This window comes from Sciurus vulgaris, assembly GCF_902686455.1.
Source record: "Sciurus vulgaris genome assembly, chromosome: 3".
In the NCBI taxonomy this organism is placed as follows: Eukaryota; Metazoa; Chordata; class Mammalia; order Rodentia; family Sciuridae; genus Sciurus; species Sciurus vulgaris.
This window is the reverse complement of record NC_136463.1, coordinates 80,739,175-80,767,065: the sequence shown is the minus strand read 5'-3', so window position 1 is coordinate 80,767,065 and position 27,891 is coordinate 80,739,175. Positions and strand designations below refer to the sequence as shown.

The following is a 27,891-nucleotide window of genomic DNA, read 5'->3' as shown; positions in this document are numbered from 1 at the left end:
CACAGATCCGGCCCATGTAGGCACAGCATGCACAGCATGTGAGATGAATGGATGAAGGAGCAGTGATGACATTTGTCAGTTTCATCATAGAGCACGCGTTTCCTGAGGGCGTTGAAACACCTTATTTGACTCTCCAATGGGCCTTAGGCACACCTGGGCATCCTAGCAAGGTACCTGGCACACATGGGTGTCATTGACACCCAGCAGCCAGTGAGGTCTTATTTTGCAGCCAGGAATTTAGAAGGACAGGGTTGTATAGACAGGAACAGGCTTTGGAATTGTCAAACCCTGCTTGGTTCCTGATTTGCAGCAAATGAATTTACCTCTCTCTGCCTGAGCTGACTCATCAAAAAATAGGGACCTGTCACCTCAGCTGGGTCACTGTGCATATAAACAAGTTCCTATGTGCACACAACACCCCGTGGACCCTGGGTCCTGGGTGGTATTCAGGAAGACAATCCTAGAGCGGAAACAACCGCCCCAGGCCACTGCCTGGCGAGTGGCAGTGTCTGGATATGGCCATGTCCTGGAAGACGAGACACGTGCAAAATGTTCTCCCTCTACATCCCAGGGCTTCAGATGGCCCCCAGCACCTCCCCAGACAGTTATAATAGGCTTCTGAAGTGTTGTCTGAGACTGCAGTACTAGCCCTTCTGCCAAAAAAGCCAGGCCTTTGTGTCCTGCTCCTAGGACTGGCCACCCCTGCTCTGGAAAGCCAAGAAGTTGAACCTCATCAGGACATGAGCAAGGGTGACCAGCATTTTCCAAAGGGATCTCTTTTCTATTTTCCTCCACCCCTCGGAGAGCTGGAGGTGGCAGCTGCCTGGAAAGGGAGGTGCTGGTGACCGAGGTCTGGGCTTCTTCCTGGGTGTGCCCGTAGCTGGAGGACCAGGCTGGGAGACTCAACTTCTGATGCTTCAAACACAGCATTGGCCCATATGTTCTGTGTGGGGAGGGGTCAGAGGTAGAGCCCAAACTGAATTTGGGGTGTCCCATCCTGCACCTGTGTGACAGGCTGTCCTCTGCACCTTCTCTCAGAACAAGCAGAGCAGCGAGTCAGCTGTGAGCAGCACAGTGAACCCCATCACCATTCACAAGCGTAGCAAGGTCAAGACTGAAGCTGAGGGCCTGCGACCAGCCTCCCCACTGGGACTGACACAGGTAACCTGCTGCCACCCTCACTGTCCTTGAGCAGGGACCAAACTAGATCTCCTGGGTTGGCTGCTTTTGGGCATTTCACCTGTGGGTGAAAATGAATGATCAAGTGGATGGAAGGCTGGGTGGCTGGGTGGCTGCATGAATGAATGAATGGATGAGTGAATCAGAGAGGGTGAGATTGTTCCCAGAGCCATGACTGTCTCACAGCTCTGTCCCCAGCAGCCTAAATATAGTATGTGTTCGTAAAATGAACGAATGAACAAACTCCCACCTACCCTTCCACCTTGTCCCTTGCTGTAGCCATCTCTCCCCGCCTCAGTCTTGAGCAGCCTGAGCCTCAACCAAAATGCATTGCTCACACCCCTGAGTGTCTCAGGTCACTTGAGCGGCCCTCCATCTTCTTCACTGCCACTGGCCCTCCAAGGTCACTGGACTTGTATCCACCCAGATGCTTAGCCTAGCTCCTGAATCACCTTGGGACAGGGAAGGAAGTATGATTTGGGGCAGGAAGAGTGAGAAGCAGCAGCTCACAACCTGGGGCTGACCTGTTGTGTGGCCAAGACCCTTGTGCAGGCCCCTCTAGAAGCTCTGCCACTTATCCAATGCCTCAAGATGGCAGGCAGGTCATCCCCACTCTTGGAGCCAGGGCCAGTCGTGCAAAGGGCATGGCATGCCTGCTGACTTTGAAGGTAAGCCACCTGGCCCACCAAGCCCTCACACACTGACCCAGTTGCCATCTGTTACTACAGAATCCCCAGGTCGGCCACCAAGGATGCTTGGTGCCTCCTGTCCCTGTCTCCCCACATCTGCCAGGCCATCCTTTATCAAGACTATAAACCATCGGGCATGCTCTGGGCACTTAATTTTCATGAAATATTGGGTCCTGTTATTGTCAGACAAACAGAGGGGTTGGTGACAAATTCTTCTCCCCTCGCTGACACCAAAACCAGTCTGTACATGATGTATGGCTTTCACGAGGCTGGCCATCATAAGGGGCCATTGAAATTGATGAGGACAGCACATATCCGGGGAAGAGAAACATGCTGGGATGGCGGACAGGGCGGGAGTCAGACACTGAGCACCTGGGAGGCCCACGTCCCACCCACCAATGGGGCCCTGTGACCACCTTTCAGCCCAGGTGGGCTGCACAGACCCCTCCTCCCTGCTTAAAGCAGCTGCTGGTAATGTCCGTGGAAGGAGCATTTTATCATGAGGAGGTGGTCCCCATGTCACTGAGCCCTGATTCACAGCAAGGTGGATAGGCCAGCTGTGCCTTGGCAGAGAATGCAGCAGAATGAATCTCTGCTCTGCTGAAGCTCTCAAAATTGCAGGCAGGGTTGATGCCCAGTGTGGCCAAGGGGCCTGTGGTCATGGCTTTGGAACTTCCCTCCACTTGACACATCAGTCCACCAGCCTCTTTGGGTCTTGTCTGTAGCCACCAGAGCCTTCAGTGTATGAAAATAGCAAAATACTCCCATTTTTTCTTCAGATGTGTTATGAGTGGCATTAGGAGACCCTGTGGTCCCTTCTCCACACAGTCTCACTTCAACAATCCTCTGCTGCTAACGACCCAGGAGTAGGCGTTCCTGATGGTCCTGTTCCATGGTCCCCATTAGCCCAGTTACACATTGTTAGTTTCCTCTCAGAGAGTGCCTTATTTAAAGGTACCCTGAGAAAGAACCAAGAGCCTGTTTGGAAGAGTTCTTTGCAGTCCCAGTGGAAAATCAGGTGGGGATGTGAGTCTGCACCCCACTGCCGGGAGCCATGAGACTGATTTCTGTGCCCCTAGAAATGGACTCAGCTTGGCTAAGTCTCAGGAGCCAGTGTACTTTAGGGCTCTTGACCATGGCAAGAGATTATCCCCCTTAGCCTGCACTGTACATATCGTCCCCAGAAGCTATTTGGAAAGATAGAACATTTTCCTGCTGTTTTTGAAAATAGTTTGAAATATAAAACAAGTCTTGGTAATATCACCTCTTCACTTGGCTTTGTTCCATGCCTGCCTGGAAAATGAGTAGGGTATTAGAAAGTCCTCCACAGAACATTGGGGCCCTGCCTCTCTCAACCTGAGCATCTGTGCCTCTCCCTGCCTTCCCAACCCCTTACAGGTTACTTTGGTCTGTCCCCATGGCTCAGAGGCTTCCCTTGGCCGGCTCTGGGTTAGCACCAGATTGAGGGAGGAAGCCCTATAATTCACCTCCTCAAAATGGCCACATGGGCCCTAATATGAGAGACTCAAGTTCAGATCTAGTCTCACTGAGGGTGAGGAAGGGCAATTCAACCTCTTCCAGAGCCTCAGGTTCCCCCGCCACAATACAAGAACGCAGACGGCATTTCAGGGCTGGTGCAGGGAGAATGTGCTGGAGCACGTTGGCTCTGCAGGGCAGTTAGCAGACCGTAGCCCTGTCCTGCCTGTGAATCCAGCTGCTTCAGAGGAGGAACAACAGGAGAGTAACAATTCTAAGGGAGATGCACGTTGTATTTCTGTTACCTCCATCAAGAGCATTCTCTGCATACTTTATAAATAAAAATGTTCCTCCTCCAAAGTCTGTGGGGCCTACCCAGCTCCCCATAGTGGAAACCAAACCAAACAAGCAAAAGTCACTGCCCTGCTCTCTCCTGTTCTCCTTGCCTGTCAGTAGAAACAGGATGTGATGGAGCACCTTGGTGGTAACAAGCCAGTGTTAGAGGAAGGAGGGGCCCCAGGACAGCTGCCTGATAAGCAGATCTATGGATGGGGCTCTTCTTGATGAGTGTGTGTGTGTGTGTACAAATTTGCACAGGTCCATGTGTGTGCATGTGTGTCCACATCTCTGCCAGCTCAGGGTCCTTGGCATAGTCTGCACAGGCCTAACAGTGACCTGTCCTCAGGGTCAGGAGCTAGACATGGCTCATGTGGGTTTGGTCTTTTCCTCCCCAGGAGCAGCTGGCTGACCTCAAGGAAGACCTGGACAGGGATGACTGTAAGCAGGAGGCCGAGGTGGTCATCTACGAGACCAACTGTCACTGGGAAGACTGCAGTAAGGAGTACGACACGCAGGAACAGCTGGTGCACGTAAGCCTCCACTCCCACACATCCCCAGCACTCTGCCTGTGGCGGGTGGAGCCCTGGCCACACTGGACCCTGAGCCTCCAGTGCCTCTGCTGGAACAAGAGGCTGACGGGGGAGGCCCCAGGAGAATCCTGGGCCATATCCTCTGCGCGTGGGAGGCATAATTACTTATTTGTGTTCTGCCTGTTTCCACAAGACTTCCAAATACATGTGTAGCACATGAGTCAAAGACTAAGTGAATGAGAAAATCAGGGAAAAGGGAACAACAAAGTGAAGCCAGGAAGAGAGTTCACATTAAAATCAAGTGCTCTGAGTATATATATATATATATATATATATATATATAGCACGCGCGTGCGCGCACACACACACACCTTCTTGTCGTAAACTTCCTAGCAGCCATTGCACAAAGGGAAATAAGATTAATTAAACCAGCCAGGTGCTCTAATAATAAATCTGACTCTAAAACTTGAAAAAAGTTTCTCCTATGGAGGAAAAGGTTAGTAAATTCCTCTTGGAGACCATTTGCAGATACACAGTATATATGGGAGTCAGTGGAGCTACTTAGAAATGCCTGGATTCTGACAGCTGAGGCAAGCAGAGAAGGCTACACAGTCAGTATGTCCTTCAAGGTATGCCTCTCTGTCCCCACATTAAACTGTTCTATAGCAGCATCCATTATGGTAGTAGTCAAGGGGTAACGTGTGCAGGAGGAGCAGAGGCTTAGCATGGAGGCTCTTGACTTCAAACCTGACTCCACCATTGCCGAGTGGTTCTGAGAAGATGACTTAACCTCTGTGGGCCTCACTTTTCACTCCTATAAAAGCAGGTGATGCCTGCCCAATGGGGGTGGGGCATCAAGATTAAATGATATGATATAAATATGACGTCACATTCACGAGCACAAGGTGGATGCTGCATACCGGCTGGTCCCTCCAGCCTCTTCCTCCCAGTCCCCATACCCCCTTGGGTGGTTCTCACACCACACCCCTCTGTGTGCAGTCACAGAGCTCTGTGAATGTGGCATTTAGAACACACCAACTCTCTCTGCTTCTTCCATGGTGGTTCATTCCCAAATACTATAGGTTTCTTTCTCCTCCCAACATTGTCACCCAGGACACCAGAATTTACCAGCCAACCCATTGCAGCTGATACAGACAGAGCCTGCACCTCAGGGTCTTAGCTAATCCTTTCTGAAACCCAAACATGAATTTTCAACCTGTGCCACCTCTTTGGGATACATGTGGAAGAGGCCATTGGAGCTGGGGTTTTTGGAGCAGCTCAACTGATTAAATATGGCTAAAGGAAGAGAGGGTCAGATCTTGGTGTGAGAGGGGTGAGGACACCAAAGATGTATCCCAAAGAAGAGGCACAGGGTTCTGACCTAGAAAGGAAGATTACAGTGCCCAGGACTGTCCCTGTAGCTGCAGGTGGCTACCTCCACTTGACACTGGAAAGAGCAGGCTGCTTTGCAGAGAGGAGGGGCCTCTTTCACCAGCTCTGCCTCTGTCTGCTCCCTGGGAAGACGGATTGTCGAGCGGGAACCCCCAGTCAATTATTAACAATTTGTTGCTAAGTAAACCAATAAGAAAAAATGAAAGGCATTGTCAGGAAGCATTTTGATCATTTGAAAGACTTTAAAAATAGAAAGTGAGGCTAATATGAGAGGATTTCTCTGGAAGTTCAAAGTGCTGTATAGTTTACTTGCTCCAGCAATGGCATTTGTAGGCTTGACAGTTGGGCCTTTGCACAGGTCCTTGCACGGTGCCTGATGGCTTTTTGTCTTCTATAATCAGGTGCCACCAAGTGCCTGATGCTCAGATTTATAGGTCACAGAGGTCCAGGCTACATTGTTCAGAATAAGGAGACTGCAAGCCACAAATGCAATCCATGTATGCAATTTTGCATTTCCTAGAAGCACTAAAAATACAAGCCAGGCACAGGGTGCATGCCTATAGTCTCAACAACTCAGGAGGCTGAGGCAGGAGGATCACAAGTTCAAAGCCAGCCTCAGCAACTTAGTGAGGCCCTAAGTAACTCAGCGAGACCCTGTCGCTAAATAAAATACAAAAAAGGGCTGGGGATGTGGCTCAGTGGTTAAGTGTACTGGATTCACTCCCCAGTACCACCAAAAAAAAAAAAAAAAAGTACAAAGAAACAGACAAAGATAATTTTAAAACAGCTAGCAAAAACAACCCTTATCCAAAATGCTTGGGACCAGATGTGTTTCAGGTTTGGGAACTTTTTTTTGCATTTTGGAATAGCTACAAATACTCAGTGAGGTTTCTTGGAGATGGGATCCAAGTCTAAACATGAAATTCACTTGGGATTTGTGTACACCTTATACACACAGCCTGAAGGTAATTTGATACAGTATTTTTAGTGCACCTGCGTTTTGAAGGCGACCTGTCATGTGAGATGGACCATAGAATTTTCCACTTGTGGCCCTGAGTTATTTCTCAGAAAGTTTTGCATCTTGGAGCATTTTAGATATCAGATTAAAGATGCTTAATATTTTGTTTAATTAATAGCTGAAATATGTCGCCAATACCATTAGTATAAAACAAAGTTATTGAGACATTGTACATTTTTTCAGTCTGAGTCTTTGAAACCAGTGTGTAGTTTGCACTTGGAGCCCCTCCCAATTCCAGCCAGCCATGATTCAGGGGGCTTGGGGCCACCCATGGCAGTGGCTCCCGGGGCTCAGTGAGCGGGCAACTGGATTCACCAGCTCCTGGGCTTGTTCTCTGGCAGCACATCAACAACGAGCACATCCACGGGGAGAAGAAGGAGTTCGTGTGCCGCTGGCAGGCCTGCACACGGGAGCAGAAGCCCTTCAAGGCCCAGTACATGCTGGTGGTCCACATGCGGAGGCACACGGGCGAGAAGCCTCACAAGTGCACGGTGAGCACCCTCCTCTGCAGCCTCCTTAGGACCCACGTCCGCCAGGCAAGCGGGGTCGTGTTTAGCTGTGGCTGACTATAAGCAGGCCTGGGTGGAACAGGCCACAGCAGCAGCATGGGGACAGGTCTTGCTGATGGGTCATCCTGTCTGTTCCCACCCTGGCTCTCTGCCTGGCTTGAGTCCTGGAGGCCTCTGGTCTCCTGCTGCCCAGATCTCAGTGAATTTACTATTTGGGCACAAGCAACTCAGTAACGGGGGTACAAGTGTGCTGGTGTCACCATGGCTGTCTGATTGTGAGCCCTGTGGCATAGCCCACTTTTTGATTGACTTGGGGACACTGGGAAGAAAGGCTAACTCCATAGTACCCTGCAGAAAAGCATCTAGTGAGTCACAGCTGGAGCAATTTGAGCAATGATACATTAGAAACCACTTTGCTTAAGTTTTGGGGTGTTTTCTTGGTTTTTATTTTGTTTTCTTTGTGTGAGTGTGTGTGTGTGTGGAGAACTGTCTACTCAAAGTTTTTTTGCCTGTTCTTTATTTGGGTATCTTTTTGTTGATAAGCTGTAAGAGTTCTTGCCTGGCATGGTGATGCACACCTGTAATATCAGCAACTCTGGAGGCTGAAGCAGGAGGATTACAACTTCAAGGCTAGCCTCAGCAACTTAGCAAAATGATGTCTCAAAATTTAAAAATACAAAGGGTTAGACATATAATCATAATCATATAAACCCCCTACCCTTGGTTCAATCCCCAGTACCACTCCCCCGACCCACAAACAAAAAGTTGTAAGAGTTCTTTATGTACCTAGGTACTAGGTCCTCTCAGACATGGTTTGCAACTCTTTCTCCCATTCTCCCATTCTGAGGGTTGTCTTTGTTTTGTTGAGAATTTCCTTTGAGACACAAAAGCTTAACTTTGATCAAATCCAAATTTTTAATTGTTTATGATTTTATTGTATCTAAGAAATCAGTGCCTGATCCAAGTTCAAGAAGATTTTATGCCATTTTCTTCTAAGAGTTTGATAGTTTTAAATATGTACCTTGATACACACACACATATGTAAACATAGTTTTGTAGTATATAGCTTTTCCACTAAGGTCTCTGATCTATGTGAACTCTTCGTACTTTTCTGCTCCTTCCCGGTTTTCTGCAAGGAATGTTAACTGTTAGTGCTGAAATTGGCTTCTGGGTCCAAACTGAGCGGGGCTGGGGAGGAGGCTGCCCACCAGCTCCTGGGGTGAGAGGCTTCTGCCTCGGATCTGAACCATCCCCACTGACTGATCCACCTCTTTCCAGTTTGAAGGCTGCTCGAAGGCCTACTCTCGCCTGGAGAACCTGAAGACACACCTGCGGTCCCACACCGGGGAAAAGCCCTATGTGTGTGAGCACGAGGGCTGCAACAAGGCCTTCTCCAACGCCTCGGACCGTGCCAAGCACCAGAACCGCACCCACTCCAACGAGGTACCCCACCGTGCGTGCGCAAGGGGCCCATGGATGCAAGCGCGAATGCGCTGCCCACTGTGTGCAGACACCTGTAGGCAGTAGGTAGCCAGGTGCCTGGATGCCCCGCTCCCCTACTCACTTGCTGCACATCCTTGAACACAGACCAGCACTCAGAGACCTGGACGCGCCAGTCTCCCTCGCTCCGGCTATCCTCTTTTGAAAGAGGAGATACCCCATAAGTTTCCACGCATACTTACCCTCTTTGTGCCTCCTCCCTGTGATAAAAATAAATGCTACCATGAGGCCAAAGTCAAGGCAAAGAGTGGACTCTCATCTCCAATGCCTAATGTATCCAGAGACATACGTCTGCTCCTTATTCGTCCAGCTGCTGGGTTACCCCGTCCCATAGAGGAGGAACAAACACTCAGATGAAGGGCCAGCTAGTGTGTAAGCTGTGCCACAGGTTTAGAGCCCAGGAGTGCTGGTTCCTCTGCAGCTGCAAAAACACCCAGGGACATTGCTTCATCCACACCAGGGGTCCTGCTGTGGATCAGCTGTCTTGTGATGCCATCTGAGTGACATGCTCCTCTTGCTCCAGCAGCCCCAGTGACCGGGAGTGACATGTTCTACCCACTAGTGCTGCCTGAGTCTGCTGTGACTCTTAGCTCCCTGTCGATGGGGTCCAGTACCCAGTACTCTCTCTCCCTGGGGAGCCAGAGCCCCTGGCAGGGCTGAGAGCCCATGGTGGGAAACCAGCAGGTGCCCTCAGGGTCTGTGACACCTGGCCCCAGTTCCAGCCCAGTCACACAATCAGACTTAAAAAGAGCATTTCTAATAGCTTAGATAAGGTGTAGGCCCCAAATGGACCTTGCTTCAATGCTTGTAAGAAGTTAGAGGAATTCCAAAAGGCCTTTGAACCTTGAAGGGTCTCTACAGATTAGAGCCAACCTTAAAAAGGAGGTTTTGTGTGTGTGTGTGTGTGTGTGTGTGTGTGTGTGTGTGTGTAGATGTGGGGAGTTGGGGGTGGCTTAAGTGGGTGGGTACATGTGTTTGTAAGTGTATCCATGTCTGTGTAGGTCTGAATAGGGACTGATGTGTGTGCATGTGTGCATTTGTGTGTTTGTGATGGATAGCTGTCGGGGGGGCTTGGTGTAGGTGTGTGGCTGGGTGTGTGCCTATATATGGATGTGAGCGTGGGGGAGGTTGGAGCCCAGGACTGAGTTCTGCAGGCCTGGGTGTTCATCCTGTTATCAGTAAGCGTCTTTGCCTCTCTGAATCCATTTACCCTCCTCAGGGTTCTGGTGCTGGCTCACAAGGGAGACATGTTTCCCTCTCAAAGTCTCTCTGACCAGTGCCCCAGTGTCTGTAGCAAGAGCACCCTTGACTATGCACTCAATTTGCATGAAAAGGTGCTACAGAGCCAGCTGGGCCAGGCTCCTGTGGGCCTGGGGCTGGCATGCTCCTTGCACAGGGCACCGGCTATAAATGCAGTAGAGTGCCTACCAGCAGTGTCAGCCTGGTTATCCAGGTGCTTGGAATGACTTCAGGACAGGGAGTACACCCATTTGGGGTTTGTTTCCATGTCCCCATCCATGATACAGTCTTGGTTCTCTTCCCAGAAACCCTACATCTGCAAAATTCCAGGCTGCACCAAGAGATACACTGACCCCAGCTCCCTCCGGAAGCATGTGAAGACAGTCCATGGCCCAGACGCTCACGTCACCAAGAAGCAGCGCAACGATGTGCATCTCCGTGCCTCGTTGCTTAAGGAGAATGGGGACAACGAGGCCAGCACTGAGCCTGGTGGCCGAGGGTCTGAGGACAGTGCTGAGGCCAGCAGCAGCAGCCAGGCAGTGGAAGACTGCCTGCACATCAAAGCCATCAAGACCGAGAGCTCCGGGGTAAGCAGAGCTGGGCGGCCCAGCTGGCAGAGAGCACTTCCACAGCTCCACCCTGGGCCCAGGCCCCCACTAGGGTGTGGGCTCTGCTCTAGGGTCCCCCACCTAAGGGTGAGATGATGTCCTTCCTCTCCCCAACTCAGCTTTTTCTCCCTTTACTGCCTTGGGCCTCACATGGAGCCTGTCTTGTGCAGGTCCCTTTCTGTGACCCAGCTCCTGCTGGGCAGCTGTGACAGGGCTGGAGCCGGGGCTGAGGATGCCTGCTCCCCACATTGGTTTCTGCCGGGTGGGGGTGGTCCCTGCGTGTCTGCCTCTCCAACCAATACCAGAGGGCTGCTGCGGGTCCCCAACCCTCTGTCCTGTTCCGTGTCCTCCCCTCTGGCCTCTGCTCCTTTTGTTCTAACCACCTGTTCTTTGTCTCCACCTCTTTCCCAACTGTACCTCCCCTAAGGATAGACGGTACTGAGGTGAGCAGAGGAATCGGGTAGGGGTGGGGGTGGGCAGGGGCGAGCGAGGGTGGGCGGGGTTCTTGTCAGTATCACTGCCCAGGTGGAGACTGACCTGTCAGTCCAGGCCTCCTGGGCCCAGACCATGGGTTTGGAGAGGCAGACGGCAGGGCACTGGAGGTGGCCTATCAGAATAGGAAAAGACTGGCGGCAGGAGCCAGCTGGCAGGTGTGGGAAACAGAGGGAATCAAGCTGCAGTACAGCCAGCAAGGAGGAGAGATGGAAGTTCAGGCTTACGGGTGGGTGGACCAACCTGGAGTGTCTTGAAGACCAAGCACTGGAGAGTGGGCAGTGCCTGGGCAAGAAGGCTTGGAAGGACCCTGTTTGCCTAGAGCTTGTGCACTAATGAGAGGGAGCATCACGGCTTCTCTAGGGAAGGGCTGGGATTGGGGGGCATTGGGTCCAGAAATGAGCCCTGAGGTGCTGCATCCAGGGTGAGCTTCATCCAGGTCCCATCCCAGGCCCCACTGGAGGTAGCCTGAGTTCTGCGTCCTCCTTGGCTGCACACATTCACCATGAGCTCTCTGCCCCACTCCACCCCAAGCGAGAGGGAGGGCACTGCCATTCCGTCAAGGCTGCGTCCTGCACTCCCTGGCCTGGGTGTCCCTTCCCTTTTCCCTCTGGCCTATTGAGACGGCCGTGCCCAGTAGAAGGCACCACGTCTTTCTTTGCCCCCTGCTTCATCCTGGTACATCGCTGTTGCTGGCACTTCATCAGCACCTTCTTTCATTGCCATCTGGGGACCTTTCCCGTGCCAGGTGCACGGCAGGCAGTCAGGTTCATCTGGTAGCTGGGAAGGCCAAGGTTAAGAGAAATGAAGTGGCTTGACCATCTCATGCAGACCAACAAGTGATGGTTTGCAAGTTCCTCTTTGAGATGGCGTCCTTCCTCCACCCACCTCCCTGTCCCAGCATGCTGTGTGGTGGGAATGCGGGGTGGATGCAGGACCAGGCACTGCTGCACCCCCCCTGAGCCTGTGACTTCTACCTCGTCCCTGCAGCTGTGTCAGTCTAGCCCCGGGGCCCAGTCATCCTGCAGCAGCGAGCCCTCTCCCCTGGGCAGTGCCCCCAACAATGACAGTGGCGTGGAGATGCCGGGGACGGGGCCCGGGAGCCTGGGAGACCTGACAGCGCTGGATGACACGCCCCCTGGGGCCGACGCCCCAGCCCTGGCTGCCCCCTCCACTGGTGGCCTGCAGCTGCGCAAGCACGGGACCGCCATGCACCGGTTCGAGCAGCTCAAGAGGGAGAAGCTCAAGTCGCTCAAGGATTCCTGCTCGTGGGCTGGCCCGGCTCCACACACACGGAACACCAAGCTGCCTCCCCTCCCAGCAAGTGGTGAGTAGAGGCCCAGGGCTTATGGGTGGGGTGGGAGAGAACCTGGGGCTGCATCAGCCAAATCCACTCCCACCAAGCACTCACTAGCACGTTGCACAGAGAAGGAAACAGAGAGCCCTGGAAGTGCCCCCATCTAAATCAAGTTCAGGGTAAGACATAGTCTAGTCCTGTGAGGCTCCAAAGCCCATGCTTTCAACTGCACCATGCTGCTTCCCTGTAGCCCCTAAAAAGAGGTAGGCCTTGGACGCTCTCATCATCCTCTTCCTTTTCCAGTCATTTATTAAGCACCTGCTGTGGACAGTGGTCTAAAGGCAATGCCACTGGATTCCCACCCTACTACAGAGTGAGCCAAGTAGCACCGAAGACATAGCTAAGGGTAGAGCTGTGCATGTCCAGCTGGGCGGGAGGGGAGGACTTCCTGCAGGAGGTGGCACTGGGCTCAGCCCATGCTTTGAGATGGAAGGGATCTTCAGCAAGCACGTCTCGAGTGCCGACTGTGTGCCCAGCATTGCACTAGGCACTGGTCACTCAGGCCCTAAGCTCTCCAGGAACTGACAGCCCATTGTTAGGAACACTGTGACACACCCATCCTAGGGAAGATTTGCTGTTCTAACTATTGGAGGGATTGCTGCTGATGACCTTGAACTCAGCCTCTTATGGAATCTCTTGGGTCGTGGACAGCCACGGTCCTTGTGCCCCAGAGCTGACCACTCTGCTCCCTCCACAGGCTCCAGCCTGGAAAATTTCAGCGGCCCTGGGGGCGGAGGTCCTACAGGGCTGCTGCCCAACCCACGGCTGTCAGAGCTGTCAGCAAGTGAGGTGACCATGCTGAGCCAGCTGCAGGAGCGTCGCGACAGCTCCACCAGCACAATCAGCTCGGCCTACACTGTGAGCCGCCGCTCCTCTGGCATCTCCCCCTACTTCTCCAGCCGCCGCTCCAGTGAGGCCTCGCCCCTGGGCGCTGGCCGCCCACACAACGCCAGCTCCGCTGACTCCTACGACCCCATCTCCACGGATGCCTCGCGACGCTCCAGCGAGGCCAGCCAGTGCAGCGGTGGCGGCGCCCCGGGACTGCTCAACCTCACGCCCGCGCAGCAGTACAGCCTGCGGGCCAAGTACGCAGCGGCCACCGGCGGGCCACCGCCCACACCGCTTCCCGGCCTGGAGCGCATGAGCCTGAGGACCCGGCTGGCGCTGCTGGACGCACCTGAGCGTGTACTACCCTCCACTTGTCCACACCCACTGGGGCCCCGGCGCGGCAGTGATGGGCCAGCCTACAGCCAAGGACATGGCCACACAGGGGCTGCGCCTGCCTTCCCCCATGAGGCACCGGGCAGTGGTACGCGACGGGCCAGCGACCCCGTGCGGCGGCCTGATGCCCTAGCTCTGCCGAGGGTGCAGCGCTTCCACAGTGCCCACAACGTGAACCCGGCCCCACTACTGCCTTGCACAGAAAGGCGAGGCCTGCGCCTGCAGAGCCATCCAAGCACGGACGGCAGCCTGGCCCATACTGCTTACTCTCCCAGACCACCTAGCATCAGCGAGAACGTGGTAATGGAGGCCATGGCCGCAGGGATGGACGGCCCAGGGCCTGAGTCCGACCTGGGACTGCCAGAGGACGACCTGGTGCTGCCAGATGACGTGGTGCAGTACATCAAGGCACACGCGGGTGGGGCCCTGGATGAGAGCACCAGGCAGGTATATCCCACAGAAAGCACCAGCTTCCCTGAGAACCCCAGACTGCCCAGCCCGGGGATGCACGGCCATCGCAGGCTGGTGGCTGCAGACTCCAATGTGGGCCCCTCTGGCCCTGTGCTGGGAGGCTGCCAGCTGGGCTATGGGGCACCCTCCAACCTGAACAAAAATAACATGCCTGTTCAGTGGAACGAGGTGAGCTCTGGCACCGTGGACGCCCTGCCCGGCCAGGTGAAACCTCCGCACTTTGCTCAGGGCAACCTGGCTGTGGTGCAACAGAAGCCAGCCTTCAGCCAGTACCCAGGCTACAGTCCACAAGGCCTACAGCCCAGTCCTGGGGGCCTGGACAGCACCCAGCCACACCTCCAGCCCCGTAGTGGAGCCCCCTCTGCACCCAGAGTAAACTATATGCAACCGCTGCGACAGCCAGCCACAGGCGGTCAGTGTCTGAGCATGACCACTGCAGTGAGCCCCCACACCAACTATGGCCAAGCCCACCCCCAGCTGAGCCCCAGCACAGTCAGTGGGACCCTGAACCCATTCCCCCCATCCTGCAGCAACATGGCAGCCAAGCCAGGCCACCTGGGGCTTCCTCAGCAAATGGAAGTTGCCTCTGAACCCTCCATGATCGGCAGCCACCACAGGGAACTTGGGGTCCCCAATTCAGCACTGACTGGGGTACCACCATCTCACCCAACCCAGAGCTATCCACAGCAGAGCCACCACCTGACAGGCCCCCTGAGTCAGGAGGGCTACCGCCAGGGCTCCAGCCTGCTGCCTTCCCACCATCCTGGCTTCATGGAGCCCCAGCAGAGCACAGTGGGGGCGGCTACATCAACCTTTGGCCTAGTACAACCCCGGCCACCCCTCGAGCCCAGCCCCGTTGGCCGCCACCGTGGGGTACGTGCTGGGCAGCAGTTGGCTTATGCCAGGGCCACTAGCCAGGCCATGGCTGCCATGTCAGTCAGTCAGGAGACAGCAGAGGCTGTGCCCAAGGGGACAATGGGCACCATGGTATCACTGCCTCCTCAGCCACCTCCACAGGATGCAGGCGGATCTCAGGACCACAGCACGCTCCACTACTATGGCCAGATCCACATGTATGAACAGAATGGAGGCCTGGAGAGCCACGGAGGCTGCCCAGCCATGCGGCCCCAGCAACCACAGCCACAGGCCTGCCCAGACAGCATCCAGCCCCAGTCTTTGCCCTCACCAGGAGTCAACCAGGTGTCCAGCACGGTGGACTCCCAGCTCCTAGAGGCCCCCCAGATCGACTTTGATGCCATCATGGATGACGGCGATCACTCAAGCTTGTTCTCGGGTGCACTGAGCCCCAGTCTCCTCCACAACCTCTCCCAGAACTCCTCCCGCCTCACCACCCCCCGGAACTCCCTGACCCTGCCCTCCATCCCCACGGGCATCAGCAACATGGCTGTTGGGGACATGAGCTCCATGCTCACCAGCCTGGCTGAGGAGAACAAATTCCTGAACATGATGACCTAAGGCCCAAGCCCCTGGTGCAGAGCAAGCCTGAAGGGATTGTCCCATCCCCAGAGCATAGGAATTGCATTGATTTTGTCTTTTTCCAAGAAAGTATTAAATAGGCCTGAGAGGTTTTTGCCAATGGCTGGTTCAGATTGAAGATGTATTAAGAGAAAGTTTATGAGTATCCTCTGGTCCTTTGAACTGTTTTTCAAAACACTAAAAAAAAAAAAAGAAGTCTCAATAGGAAAGGAAGTAATGAAAAACTCATTCACAGTCCTTGCCAGCCTTTGGTGTTGGTGGGACCCACTGAGTTCTTGCTGCTTCACCTCTGCCATTTGCCTAATGAGGGATTACATCAGCCGAGGGCTCCCCAAGTGCATGCAGAAAGAGGGCCAGGGAGCCACATTTGGGTTTGAATCGGAAAGCCATACTGGATATTGTGCTCAAGGAAGATGAGCTTCTCATTCTGCCACCTACAAGGAAAAGGAATTCCTGCCTACCAGATTCTTCTATTAAACTTAAGTCTTGAGGTCTCCACGGTTGTTTGCCACAGAGGAAAAGGCACATTCCACCCAAATGCTTTGGAAACATATCCTAACTCCAGGTTTGGTAGAGCTGGCATCTCTACCCCCTAAAACAGTGTTTGGGACCAGCAGATTGCCCACACATACATGATTGAATAAAATATGTGAGTATCCCCATAAAAAAAGAAAGAACAGGTGTACTCGGGGCCAGCCCAGAAGCTGCTCCGGCCTCTCCCCGCCGTGTTTACAATGTCCCTGCATGTAGAGAGTAGCCCTTCCTGAAAAGAACGTTTGTCTCTAAATACCTCGGGGCTGCTGGCCCTGTGCTGTGGGTTAGGAAAGGACGAGGCCTCCAGCAGTTGAGGGCACACAGGAGCTCGAGGTCTCACAGTAGGAAGAAGTCGCATGTTTACCTAGTCCTGTTTCTCCAGGGCACTATCTGCCCACCTTACCATGGACAGCTCCAGGCTGGAGGGCAGCTGTGCCCAGCCTCCTGCGGATGGTGCAGGCTGGTGAGTAGTCGCCAGCAGCCCAATGGTCTACGCCAAGCCACAAAGTGCAGTCCCTGTAACTTCTGGATTCCCTAACCTCTGCCACCCCTGGTTATTTGGCAGAGAATGATATCCTGCATGGTATTTGGGTGGGGGTGGGAGGGAGAAGGGGTTGACTCTTGGACCCTGAGGGATGGTCACAGAATTTCCCCATTCAGTGTGACCAAGCCCCACCTGCATATGGAATTTGGAATTGGCTCCAAAAAGACATTATTTCTGAACATACATAGGGTAAATCAGTGCATCTTCCCACGGCACACACACCCCAAACCTCATGTTGAATTCGTGGCAACCTAACCAAAACAACTGTGTCACTCAGCTTCAGTCTGGCTGTGACCCTGGCTCCTGTGAGGAACTTCTCAACAGCCTGTGGACAGGGCCCAGAGCTGATTCTCTGGGCCCTCTGTGTCCCAGGATATCAAACTCCTTGTTAAGATCCAGAAATGAGGCCAACTGCAAATGACAGTCCTGAGCCTTCACCAAGGGTCTGTGGCTCTGGTGGCAGATGCTCACTTCCTAAGATAGGACTGTGCTTGCCATCCCCAACCTGTATATAATTTGTGCAGAAGACATCGTCCCTGAATATACTATAGGTGAATCGTCCAGCCAAATTTATATCTCCAAAACATTTTTAGCTTTTTCTACATGCTATGAATTGAGATGACATGCTCAACTTGTAAATAAGTCTTTTTGTACATTAAAAAAGTAATTTTTTCATAATTTATCTTGTCTATCTGGTTCTCCCTTGACAGTAGTTAATGAGAATCTGGGCAGTAAATTTGGTGCAATTGAACGGAAATTAGGCTGTATTTTTTCTTAACAGTGTCAAAATTGACTTTCCCACCTTCGCCAAGAGATGTTTAATTCTGAGGCATTTACTGGCTGTTTGTTTGTTGCCACTTTGGGGTGGGGGTGGGCAGGGTTGATGTTTTACGTGAATATCTGGCTGCTCTTCCGGTGAGCTGGTCTGCACCTGTAAGGTGCTCTGCTGAGACTCACGCATGCCAGATCCAGGCTTGGGCCAGCTAACCTGTGTCAGATAACACCCCATGGTGGGTAGTGCGATGGAGCCCATCAGTGCCAGAGTGGGGATGGTGGAAAGGAGATGGGTGGACCCCTATGGTGGGCAAGGTGTGTTTCGTGGTGCAGGCAAAGGAGAGAGTTAGGGCAGGCAGGTAGAACCCCAGGATGCCCACCTGTCACCTTGGGCGGAAGGGACCATGGAGAGCAGCAGTCAGCCATAGGCAACCATTGAACCACTGCAATAAACCTCCAGAGAGTCCAGGAGGGAGGTGGCAAGCCCAGCCTGGGGGCGGGACAGATTTAGGAACTGAGCCAGGAAAACAGAGGAGAGAAACCTGAGGTAGAGGGCTAAGAGGTCACCTCCTGCAGGATTAGGCTTCTCATGTCCCAACACAGGCCCTTGAACCCCCTCCTCCTCTCCATGAGAACCACCTCTGCATGCAGGTCAGGAGTCTAGAAGCCAAAGCCACACGGGACACCATCTGGCTTAGAGGGAATTTGGTTCAAAACTGGTTCTGTGGGTCTTATGGTCAAAACAGTGGAGGAAACAACCAAGGGGAATAGAATTTAGCTGGGGTTTTGTCTGCAGAGCATGCCAGAGCCATCACCATGTCAAGGGAACCAGCTCTTCTCTGGCCGAAGTTCCCTGATGGAAAGATGGCAGCAGGAGCCACGCTCCTGTCCTTGCTCCTCCCTCCTCCAGCTTCCCTCTGCCATGGGAGCGCTGCTCTGCACAGGGCCAGCTCCAGGGAGGACCGGAGTAGGCGCAGCTTGGCCAGGCCTTTCCTTCTCCTCTCTGGAAGCCATTCTTTGGGCTCATAAACTCTCCACTTTGCTACTTTTCCCTGGAAGCAGCTGTGCTCTGCTTTGGCAGGAGAGCAGGGGCTCCTATTATTCTGTGCTGCCTGAGCCTGGATGAGCCCCAGTGTTAAGATGCCCATCATGGACATTCAAGGGAGCCATCCCTTTTATATCTGTTAACTCTGACCACAGCTGCACTGCTGGACACTGCCCATGGAACCTCAGCACCACACAGCAGTGAACACTGACCTAGATCATGAACCTGGGTCTTCTGAGGCTTAACTGATCCCAACCGACTTGGTTGATATGGCTCCTGCATTTGGGGTCAGCTAATCTAGATGGCTTAGCTAGAGCAGTTTGGCTCTGCCCCCACGTGACTTTCATCCTCCCCAAGGACCAGGCCACCAGCAATGGCAGAAGCACAGGAGGAAGGCACGCAGACAAACGTGGGCCCTCTTTGGACCTCTGCTCAGAACTGGTTCACTGTGTCTTTCATCTCATTTTTTTGACCAAAGTAAGTAACAGGGCCAAACCTGACATCGGTGAAGAGGGGAAGTTTTGAAATGAGTGAGAAAGGGGATATTTCTCAATAACGGTACAGTCTACAGTCTGCCCTCACAGATGATGACTCATGTCCCACCTGCAAAATATACTCAAGATTCCCAAAGCCTATGCAATTGACTTCAGGCTCAAAGTCCAAGATTGTGTGGTCTATGTCCATTCTGGATGTAGCTCTTGAGTCAAAAACATACAAACTAAAAAGGCACATTATCCACCCCACACACCCTGCACATGCCAACACCCAACACAGTGGGGAATCAGGCTAGAATAACTAGGTGGCACACCCATCTGCGGAAGGGAGGAGGGGAGGCATTTGTTAGGCAGAAGTGGCTAGTGCCCCTGCTGTGGGATGGAACATTCCCGTGAGTGACTCCCAGCCCAGTGTTCCACAGCTCCGGCTTCCACTGTTGAGGCATTCATCTCCCATCATCCTTCCAGCTTCTGAAAAGGGCATTGGAAGCTGTGCCTTTACAATTATCAAGAATACAAGTAACAATAATTTACGATTATCAAGAATACAAGTAACATCCTCACTGCTGGTGAGGATGTGGGGGAAAAGGCACATCCATACATTGCTGGTGGGACTACAAATTGGTGCAACCACTCTGGAAAGCAGTATGGAGATTCCTCAGTAAATTTGGAGTGGACCCACCATTTGACCCAGTTATCCCACCCCTCAGTATATACCCAAAGGACTTAAAATCACTTTGCTACAGTGACTTCACCACATCAATGTTATAGCAGCTCAATTTACAATAGCTAAGCTATGGAACCAACCTAGGTGCCCTTCAACAAATGAATGGATAAAGAAAATGTGGTACATATACACCATGGAATATTATTCAGCCATAAAGAAGAATGAAATTATGGCCTTTGCCAGTAAATAGATGGAACTGGAGAATACCATGCTAAGTGAAATAAGCCAATCCCAAAAAACCGAAGGCTGAGTGTTCTCTCTGATTGCAGTGCTAACTCACAATCACAGGGGGTCAGGGGATGGAGAGAATAAAAATTCACTGGATTAGACAAAAGGAAATGAAGGGAAGGGTGGGGGATGGGAATCAGTACAGTGAATCAGACATAACTTTCCTATGCTCACATAAGAGTACACACTAGTGTTAACTCCATATCATGTGCAACCACAATAATAAGAAGTTATACTCCACGTATGTGTGATATGTCACAATACATTCTGTCATGTGTATCTAAAAAGAACAAATTAAAAAATGAATGGTGGAAAAATGTGCCCTTTGGCAGAAGAGTAACTTTCAACCTCTTCCTGCCTGCAACAAGTTAAGAGCTTAAAATTCTTTGTTTCAAGAAATCTTAGTCCCTTTTTAGTCCACAATGGCAATGCATTTGCCTTATGGTACTCTCTTGAACATCATGTGGGTTTCCCATGTATTTGATTCCAGTTAGATCTATGTGCCAAAAGCCATACCCACAATTCCTTTGGCAATATATCTCTCTACATTTGATGGCTGGTGTCCCAACATCAGGCTGCTGTGGACCATGCCATCAATGTTAATAGGTACCTCTCTGTTGCTAAAATGCCACTTTAGATGCCACCTTATTTATTTCGAGGACCGTAAGACACAGGACACTACAATCAAGGGCACACCCATATTTTGTCTTTTACTCTGAGACGTGTTTCACTGGCACTCCCTGAATTTGGTCTTTGCTTCCCAGGTCAGATCATAATTTAAGAATCTTTGGCTAAAGAGACTGGAGCAATAGTTCCATTTTCTAAATTATGCTTGCAAACCAGCCAGTTCCTTTTTGAACTCATCCCTTGCTTATAGTACCTTATCATTTACAGCCCAAAGAAGTTTATGTTTATTCTGTCTGGAAACCATCCTGGCCAACTCCACTAATTTATGGGCCCATCTTCTCCATCCCAAATTAATAATAATTTTTCCAAGCATTTCTTCACCACATAACACAGAGTACCATTTTTTCAACTAAATTTCCTCGTTGCCTGGTTCCAAACCAGTGTACATATTTTAGAAGCAGCAGCTTCCCATTCTAGGTACAAATTTCTGAATCATTTAATTGCTGATTAACTACTGATGTTGTCTAATAAAAATAGCACAAAAGAAGCAGCAGCACCATAGCTCTGGTGTCTCCCAGGTGGCTGAGGAGGCTTACCTGGGCTGGGCTGCTGAGCCGGTTCAGCTCTGTTTCTGTGCCTGTTTCCCCTGGGACTGGAGGACAGTTGGACATCTACTGGTAGTGGCCAAGTACCCATGGGCAACTAAAGACACAGGAGGCCTCTTCAGGCCTGAGCTAGGAGCAGGAAGCAAGTCACATGGCTGAGTTCCAGATCAGTGGAACCAAAAACATCCTTAGATGATGAAGGGAGACAGGTGTCTGAGCAACTTTCCACATCCCATAATAAGACTGACATTGCAACCTGAAATTGGCTGTGTTGGAAGAATTTACACCATGGGAATCAGTCAGCAGTACAAATCAGGACTTTCCCTTCCTGACTCCCAGATAAATCCTTAAAGATCTGCCAGCAGTCCACAGGTACCGTGAGTCTCCAACAGCTCAACGTGCCCAGTGGTCTTTTGCATATCCATAGAACACATTTCATGAAGTACCTGCGTCCATAACGCCATGGTCATGCTACCTGCGTCATTCAGTTTAGTGATTTCCAAACTTTATACATCATGGAAACTTTAGCTCAAGTGAGAACACAGTTAAAAGTGGAACTCACCTGGTGACGTTGGGAGCAGGAGACCAGCGCCCCCAACACCTTCCCTCCCCCCACTCCCTTGGACACATCTGTAGCCGACCAGAAGCGGCACAGACACGGGCCATAGACGAGAGTTTGAAAACGGTATCAGATTCAACACCAAATGAACTGAATCCCAGGAATGTTGTGGAAGAGAACTTCTCAGAATGATGTGTTTCTTACCCTCCTCAAAGACAAGGAAAGAAAGAAAAGGGACGTACCCAAGGAAAAGATTTTGTAAATAAACAATAAACAACAGTTTTCCAAAACCCACACTACCTCCTCTCTCGCTCTGCTCCCTGGTAGATGCTGTGTGGGAACCTTCTGGCCTTGGTGACGTATCCCCTCCATTCCAGTTTTGGGGCTGGCGCACTGCTGCACCTGGAAGCAGTCTTGCCATGACTGCTCTTGCAGGCTGGGAACCGAGCAGGGGCCTCCCACAGTGGCACCACTGCCTCTGTGAACCACAGACTCTGGTGAGCTCTTCCAGTTCCAGATGCACTCCACTGGCCTGTGCTCCTTTCAGAAACCCCATCACTGAAGCATGTTTCTTTCGGGTACAAGCATTGAAGTCTTCTGGAAAAGGTGCCTGTGTCACCCAAGCCTTTCAAACTGGTGGACTGAATGAGCCCACAGCAACTTTCTAATTTCCTCCCCAATGGGTCACTGAGCTGCCTGGGAAGTTCCTGCAACTGAGTGGGCATGGAAGGCCCGGGTGGTTCCAAGTCTTCTTCCATACACAGGACCCTTGTTTACGAGTTAGTACAATTCCAGGAACATTCTCTGAGCTCTGGGGCTATCTGAGGCTCCTGAATGCGGTCGATCTTTCCACTTCTTGTTTTCCTCTTCCTCCTCCTCTTCCTCTTCCTCTTCTTCTTCCTCCTTCTCTCTCTCCTTTCCCCCTCTTTTTTTCCTCCCCCTTCTCATAGGTGAACTGATCAGCTTAAGAAGGAAAGAGGAGGGACCTTAAATATTAGCACAGTTTGAATAAGAAATAAGAGCTGATCTGGGTTTAGAAGGATGAATAGGAGTTTGTGTGAGGGGACTGGAGATTCGTCTTCAGTAACCATGGAGGCCAGAAGAAAGTGGAATATTTTAAAGCACTGAAAGAAAAGAACTGAGAAATGCCAACCCAGAACTCCATGTCCATGAACACATCCCTCAGGGCAGGGGAGAAGGTGAAACTGACACTCAGGGATAAACGGACATTCTCAGGTGAAGGAAGACCTGGGAATGCGTAGCCCACAGACCTGCTCTAAATGGCAGAAGGATGATGTTGGATCTTCAGGAATGAAGGAGGAGCAACAGAAACAGCAAGTGCCTGGGGAAACACAACTTTTCTTGCTTCTTGAGTTTTGTTTTTTTTTTTTTTTTTTAATATTCAGCAGTTGATGGGGGCTGAGGATATAGCTCAGTTGGTAGAGTGCTTGCCTAGCATGCACAAGGCCCTGGGTTCAATCCCCAGCACCACCAAAAAAAAAATATTCAGCAGTTGAAAGCAAAAGGCATGTTGTTCTGCGGGGTTTTCAATGTCTGTGCAACAACAAAAAGATATGGAGAAAAAAAAAAAAATGGTAGACCAAGTCCAAACCTGTCAATAATTACATAAAATGCAAATGCTCTAAAAGCCCCAATTAAGAGAAGGAGAGTGGAGCTATAGTGCTCACAAGCCTGGTTTTAAGACTTACTATAAAACCTGCCAGAGTCAAGCCAGTGTGGTATTGATGATGGCGAAGTTATGGATCAATAGAGCTGAGCAGAGAAGAGCTTGTTTCAGGCAGCTTTTTCACTGCAGTGACCAAAAGACCCGACAAGAACAATTTTAGAGGGGGAAAAGCTGATTTGGTGCTCATGATTTCAGAGGTCTCAGTCCACAGATGGACGATTCCATTCCTCAGGGTTGGAGGTGAGGCAAGACATCATGGTGGAAGAGTGTGGCAGAGAAAGCAGCTCAGGACATCGCACCAGGAAGCAGAGAGAGACAGCTCCCCGCACCACGGACAAAATATAGACCCCAAAGGCACACCCTCGTGACCCACCTCCTCCAGCCACACCCCACCTGCCTGCAGTTACCACCCAGTTAATCCTTATTCACAGATTAATGCACTGATTACATTAAGACTCTCATAACCCAATCATTTCACAATCTCAACTTTCTTGCATTTTCTTACACTTGAGCTTTGGGTGGGGGGGCGCCTCATATCTAAACCATAACAGGTCAACTATAGCCCAAGACCAAATCTGATCACTTTCCATTTTTGTAAGACCAGTGAGCTTAGAATGGCATTTATTTATTTATTTATTTTTGAGTACCAGGGATTGGACTCGAAGGCACTTGACCACTGAGTCACATCCCTAGCCCTTTCTTGTGTTTCAAGAAAGGGTCTCACTGAGTTGCTTAGCTCGCCATTGCTGAGTCTATCTTTGAACTCATGATCCTCCTGCCTCAGCCTCCCGAGCTGCGTGGTCTTTACTTTTTAAGTGTTTTTTGTTTGTTTTGTTGTTGTTTGTTTGTTTTTAAGTAGTATGTCAGAAATCAAGTTCCAGCTGGGGATATAGCTCACCCGGCAGAGTGTTTGCATCGCAAGCACAAGGCCCTGGGTTCAAATCCCCAGCACCACAAAAGAAGAAGAAGAAAAAAAGAAAGAAATTGAGTTCCATGGTAGAGCACTTGCCTAATGTGCTTGAGGCCCTGGGTTCAATCTCCAACATCACAAAAATTAAATTAAGAGACCATATGACCCACAAAACCTAAAATATATACTAAATTCCCCTTTACAGAAAACATTTGCCAACTTCTGGGACAAAGAATAGACCTGACAAATATGACAACTGATTTTTGACAAAAATACAAAAGTAAGTCAATGATAAAAAGATAGTCTTTTCAGCAAATGGTGTTGAAACAACTGGATATCCATAGGCAAATAAAAATAAAAAGAACCTTGACTTTGACTTTATACCTCCTCCAAAAATTACCTCAAAATAGACTATACAGCTGACATACAAATATAAAATCATAACTTTTTAGAAGAAAACATAGCAAAAAAATCTTTATAACTCAGACCAAAAGCTCATATGCATGTCAGCAAAAGTATGACTTATGAAAGAAAAATTTGAAAAATTAGAGTTTATAAAAGTTTAAAGTATTTTCTCTACAAAAGACAAGTTAAGAGAATGAGAAGACAAGACTGGAGGAAAATCTTTTTCATCACACATCCAACAAAATTGGATCCAGAATATATAAAGAACTTTTGGAAATCAACAATAAGAAAATGAACCATCCAATTTTAAAATGGGCAAAAGACTGGAACAGTTGCTTCACTCAAGAGGACATATGGATGCAAGTAAGAAAATGAAAATGTGTTCAACATCATCAGACATTAGAGCAATATGAATCTAAGCATAACGAGACACACTCCTTCTTCCTATCTGTTCTTTATAAAATGAGGATAAATCTTTACTTTCTTTTGGAGCCACAGGCCCTACCTACAGGAAGAGATAAGAGGTATGAACCTCAATGTTCTCACCTGCTAGATAGGACTGATAAATTACCCACCCCAAATATCATTTCAAAGATGAAATGAGAACAAATACATAAAATTCTACACCTTGGGTGGGTGGTCAGCTGTCTTTACCTCCCTCTCCTTCTGAGATGCCACCATCCCAGAAACATTCCTGTGCCTATAGACTTGGGACAGGAATTCCTCTGGAAGATTACCCTCAACCACATCATTGGCAGAACTCAGTAACTTCTGTCCCCAAAATCAGTCCAGAGGGTGCTTTTGAGGTGTATTGTCTTTGTAATGTGTCAACTTGGTGAGGCTGAACTGCAGTCCCAGAATCCACTGTCCTGGGGGTTTCTGAAAAAAAAAAAAGAGCCTAGTAGAGCCTTAGAGAGGGTCAGGGGAGGCAAAAGCACTTGCAGCCAGCTAGCCTGAGGCGCCTCTACTGCCCCAGCTCCTCTTTCAGCCTTCTGAGTCGGGGTGTGTGCTTGGTGCCTGGGGGGGCCTGGCTTCAGATGCCCAGTCCACCAAGGCCAGAGACGACGAAAACTGAAGGCATTTAGTCTGTCCTTGCAGCTCCAGCTGGTCCTTGCTGTTGCTACGTCTACCTCCCTTCCTAACCACCAGCCCATAGACTCCAAGTTCCAGCCTCAGACAATGGCGAAGGCCTTGCAGAGGGCCCTTCACCAGCCCCCACCCTTGTCCAGATCCCTGCCACGGACCCATTTCCATCTCTCCTTCCTCCCTTCCTCCCTTCCTGCAAAGTATCTACCTGTCGGTTATCTATCCATCTATACTGTATCTTTGTCATCTCTTATTCATCTATCACCTCTCTACCGACTACTAGCCACCCTTTATCCAGCGGTCATCTGTCTGTCATCTGTCCACCTGTCTATCATCTGTCCATCCTACTGGAGATCTGGCTAGCACTAGGCTCTGCAGGCCTGGAACAGCTTTCCCGGGGCACCTGGGGCGGGCCAGAGCTCCTGCAGGCAGGGAGCTATCGCGAGTGCCTCCTTTGTTGCGGGGGCTGTGCCAGGGGAATTACATTAATCGAGCAGGTCACCTATGCCATAAAGCGCTGGCAACAAACCATCCCAAACTCGTGGGCTTAAAACAAGGGTCGTTCGTTCTCGCTGATCTCTAGGGCCACAGAGAGTGGCAGGCCTGGGCCAGGCTGGGCTCAGTGGCCTCCATGTGTAGTCGCCCAGTGCTGGGGTTGAAGGGCAGCAGTGATGATGGCAGACACTCAAGAGGACAAGAGGACAACCAGGAACCTGCAAGGTCCCGAAGGCCTGCACTGTCACTGTCGCTCCCGTGCCATCCTTTGGACCACAGCAAGTGACAGGGCCAGAACTCAAATCAGGGCAAGGGATTTCACTGCCCCCGTGAAGAGGTCAAGGCCAGGCAGGCCAGGCCTCCAGCCACAGGAAAAGCTGGGAGCAGTCATCTTACACACACACACACACACACACACACACACACACACACACACACATATCTGTCATTTCAGGCAGTTTACACGAATTGGGTTCTGGAATTCCCAGGAAACCTTACAAAATAGATGGTGTATTAGCCAGCTCTTTGTTACTGTCACAGAGACCAAGAAAAGCAGCAGAGAGGAAGAGAGTCTTATTTTGGCTCCCAGTTTCAGAGAACTCAGTCCATGACTGATCCGCTCCAGCAGGCGGCAGCGGGTGGGGAAGGGTCAGGGAGGGACGTTGTCCCCAAGGGCCCGCTCCCAGTGCCCCACTCTTCAAAATAGGTCCCGCCTCCCAATAACCCACTCTAATTATTACTGCATTAATGAATGGATCCACCCGTGAGGTCAGAGCCCTCGGGATCCAAGCCCTGTCTAAAGCCACGTCTCTGTACTGGGCTGTGTCGTCGCTGAGCCTTTAAACACATGAGCCTTTGGGGAACAGTCCAGACCACCATAACAGGTAGGAAGCACTTACCTCTAGTGAATCGTCCATGCCTCCACTGCTGTCCCCAAGTGGACAGTGTGAGTCCTCCCCTCGCTGTGGTGACACTGTGGTGAGCAAACCAACCAAAGACCATGGGGAAAAATGACATTAGTCACATCATCACACAAACAAAAGGACGACTGCAGCCATCAAGCCCACACAGGACACGCTCGTGCTGCTATGAGACACTGTGTTGAGCTGGAGATGTGGCTAAGTGGTAGAGTACTGGCCTAGCATATGTAATGTGCAAGGCCCTGGGTTCATCCCCAGCACTGGGGTCGGCGGACTCACTGTGTGATTGGCACTTGTTGAATGAGCTCACTGGTGAGAGCAGCCAGGCGCTGCCTTGTGATGGAGCAGAGAGCAGTGGAGGGAGGGAGAAGGGTGACAGGGTGGGAAATGAAAGTGAGTGGAGATGATCTTTCTAGAAGCTTGCCAGGGAGAGGAAAGGGAATGAAAGAACAAGAGCAGAAGTGTATGAGATATATATATATATATATATATATATATATATATATATATATATATATATTTTTTTTTTTTTTTTTTTTTTTTTTTTTTTTTTTTCCTTAATGGGGAAGACTTGGGCACGTTGGGGAATCTCTGAGATGATTCAGTTAAGGGAGAAACATGCATAGCTGACTCGTGGCAGGGAGTGACCAGAACGCAGGGTGGGAGCCACCGGTGGAACACGAGGATGAGACCTTCGACACCAGGATGGAACAAGAGGGAGGGGAGGAGGACAG

At 50.9% G+C, this 27,891-nt stretch overlaps 1 protein-coding gene across 2 annotated transcripts in view; it reads left to right on the top strand.

Moving 5' to 3' along the window:
- GLI2 (GLI family zinc finger 2) overlaps positions 1 to 15,712 on the top strand; it is a 239,354-nt gene extending 223,642 nt beyond the window's left edge. For both annotated transcript variants that reach the window (XM_079132140.1, XM_079132139.1), the window contains exons 8-14: positions 1,039 to 1,161; positions 4,079 to 4,213; positions 6,965 to 7,114; positions 8,411 to 8,575; positions 10,177 to 10,458; positions 11,962 to 12,298; positions 13,026 to 15,712. In XM_079132140.1, the coding sequence (XP_078988266.1) occupies positions 1,039 to 1,161; positions 4,079 to 4,213; positions 6,965 to 7,114; positions 8,411 to 8,575; positions 10,177 to 10,458; positions 11,962 to 12,298; positions 13,026 to 15,496 (3,663 nt within the window). In that variant the 3' untranslated portion in view covers positions 15,497 to 15,712. The remainder of the gene's footprint in view (positions 1 to 1,038; positions 1,162 to 4,078; positions 4,214 to 6,964; positions 7,115 to 8,410; positions 8,576 to 10,176; positions 10,459 to 11,961; positions 12,299 to 13,025) is intronic.
- The last annotated feature ends 12,179 nt before the right edge of the window (positions 15,713 to 27,891 follow it).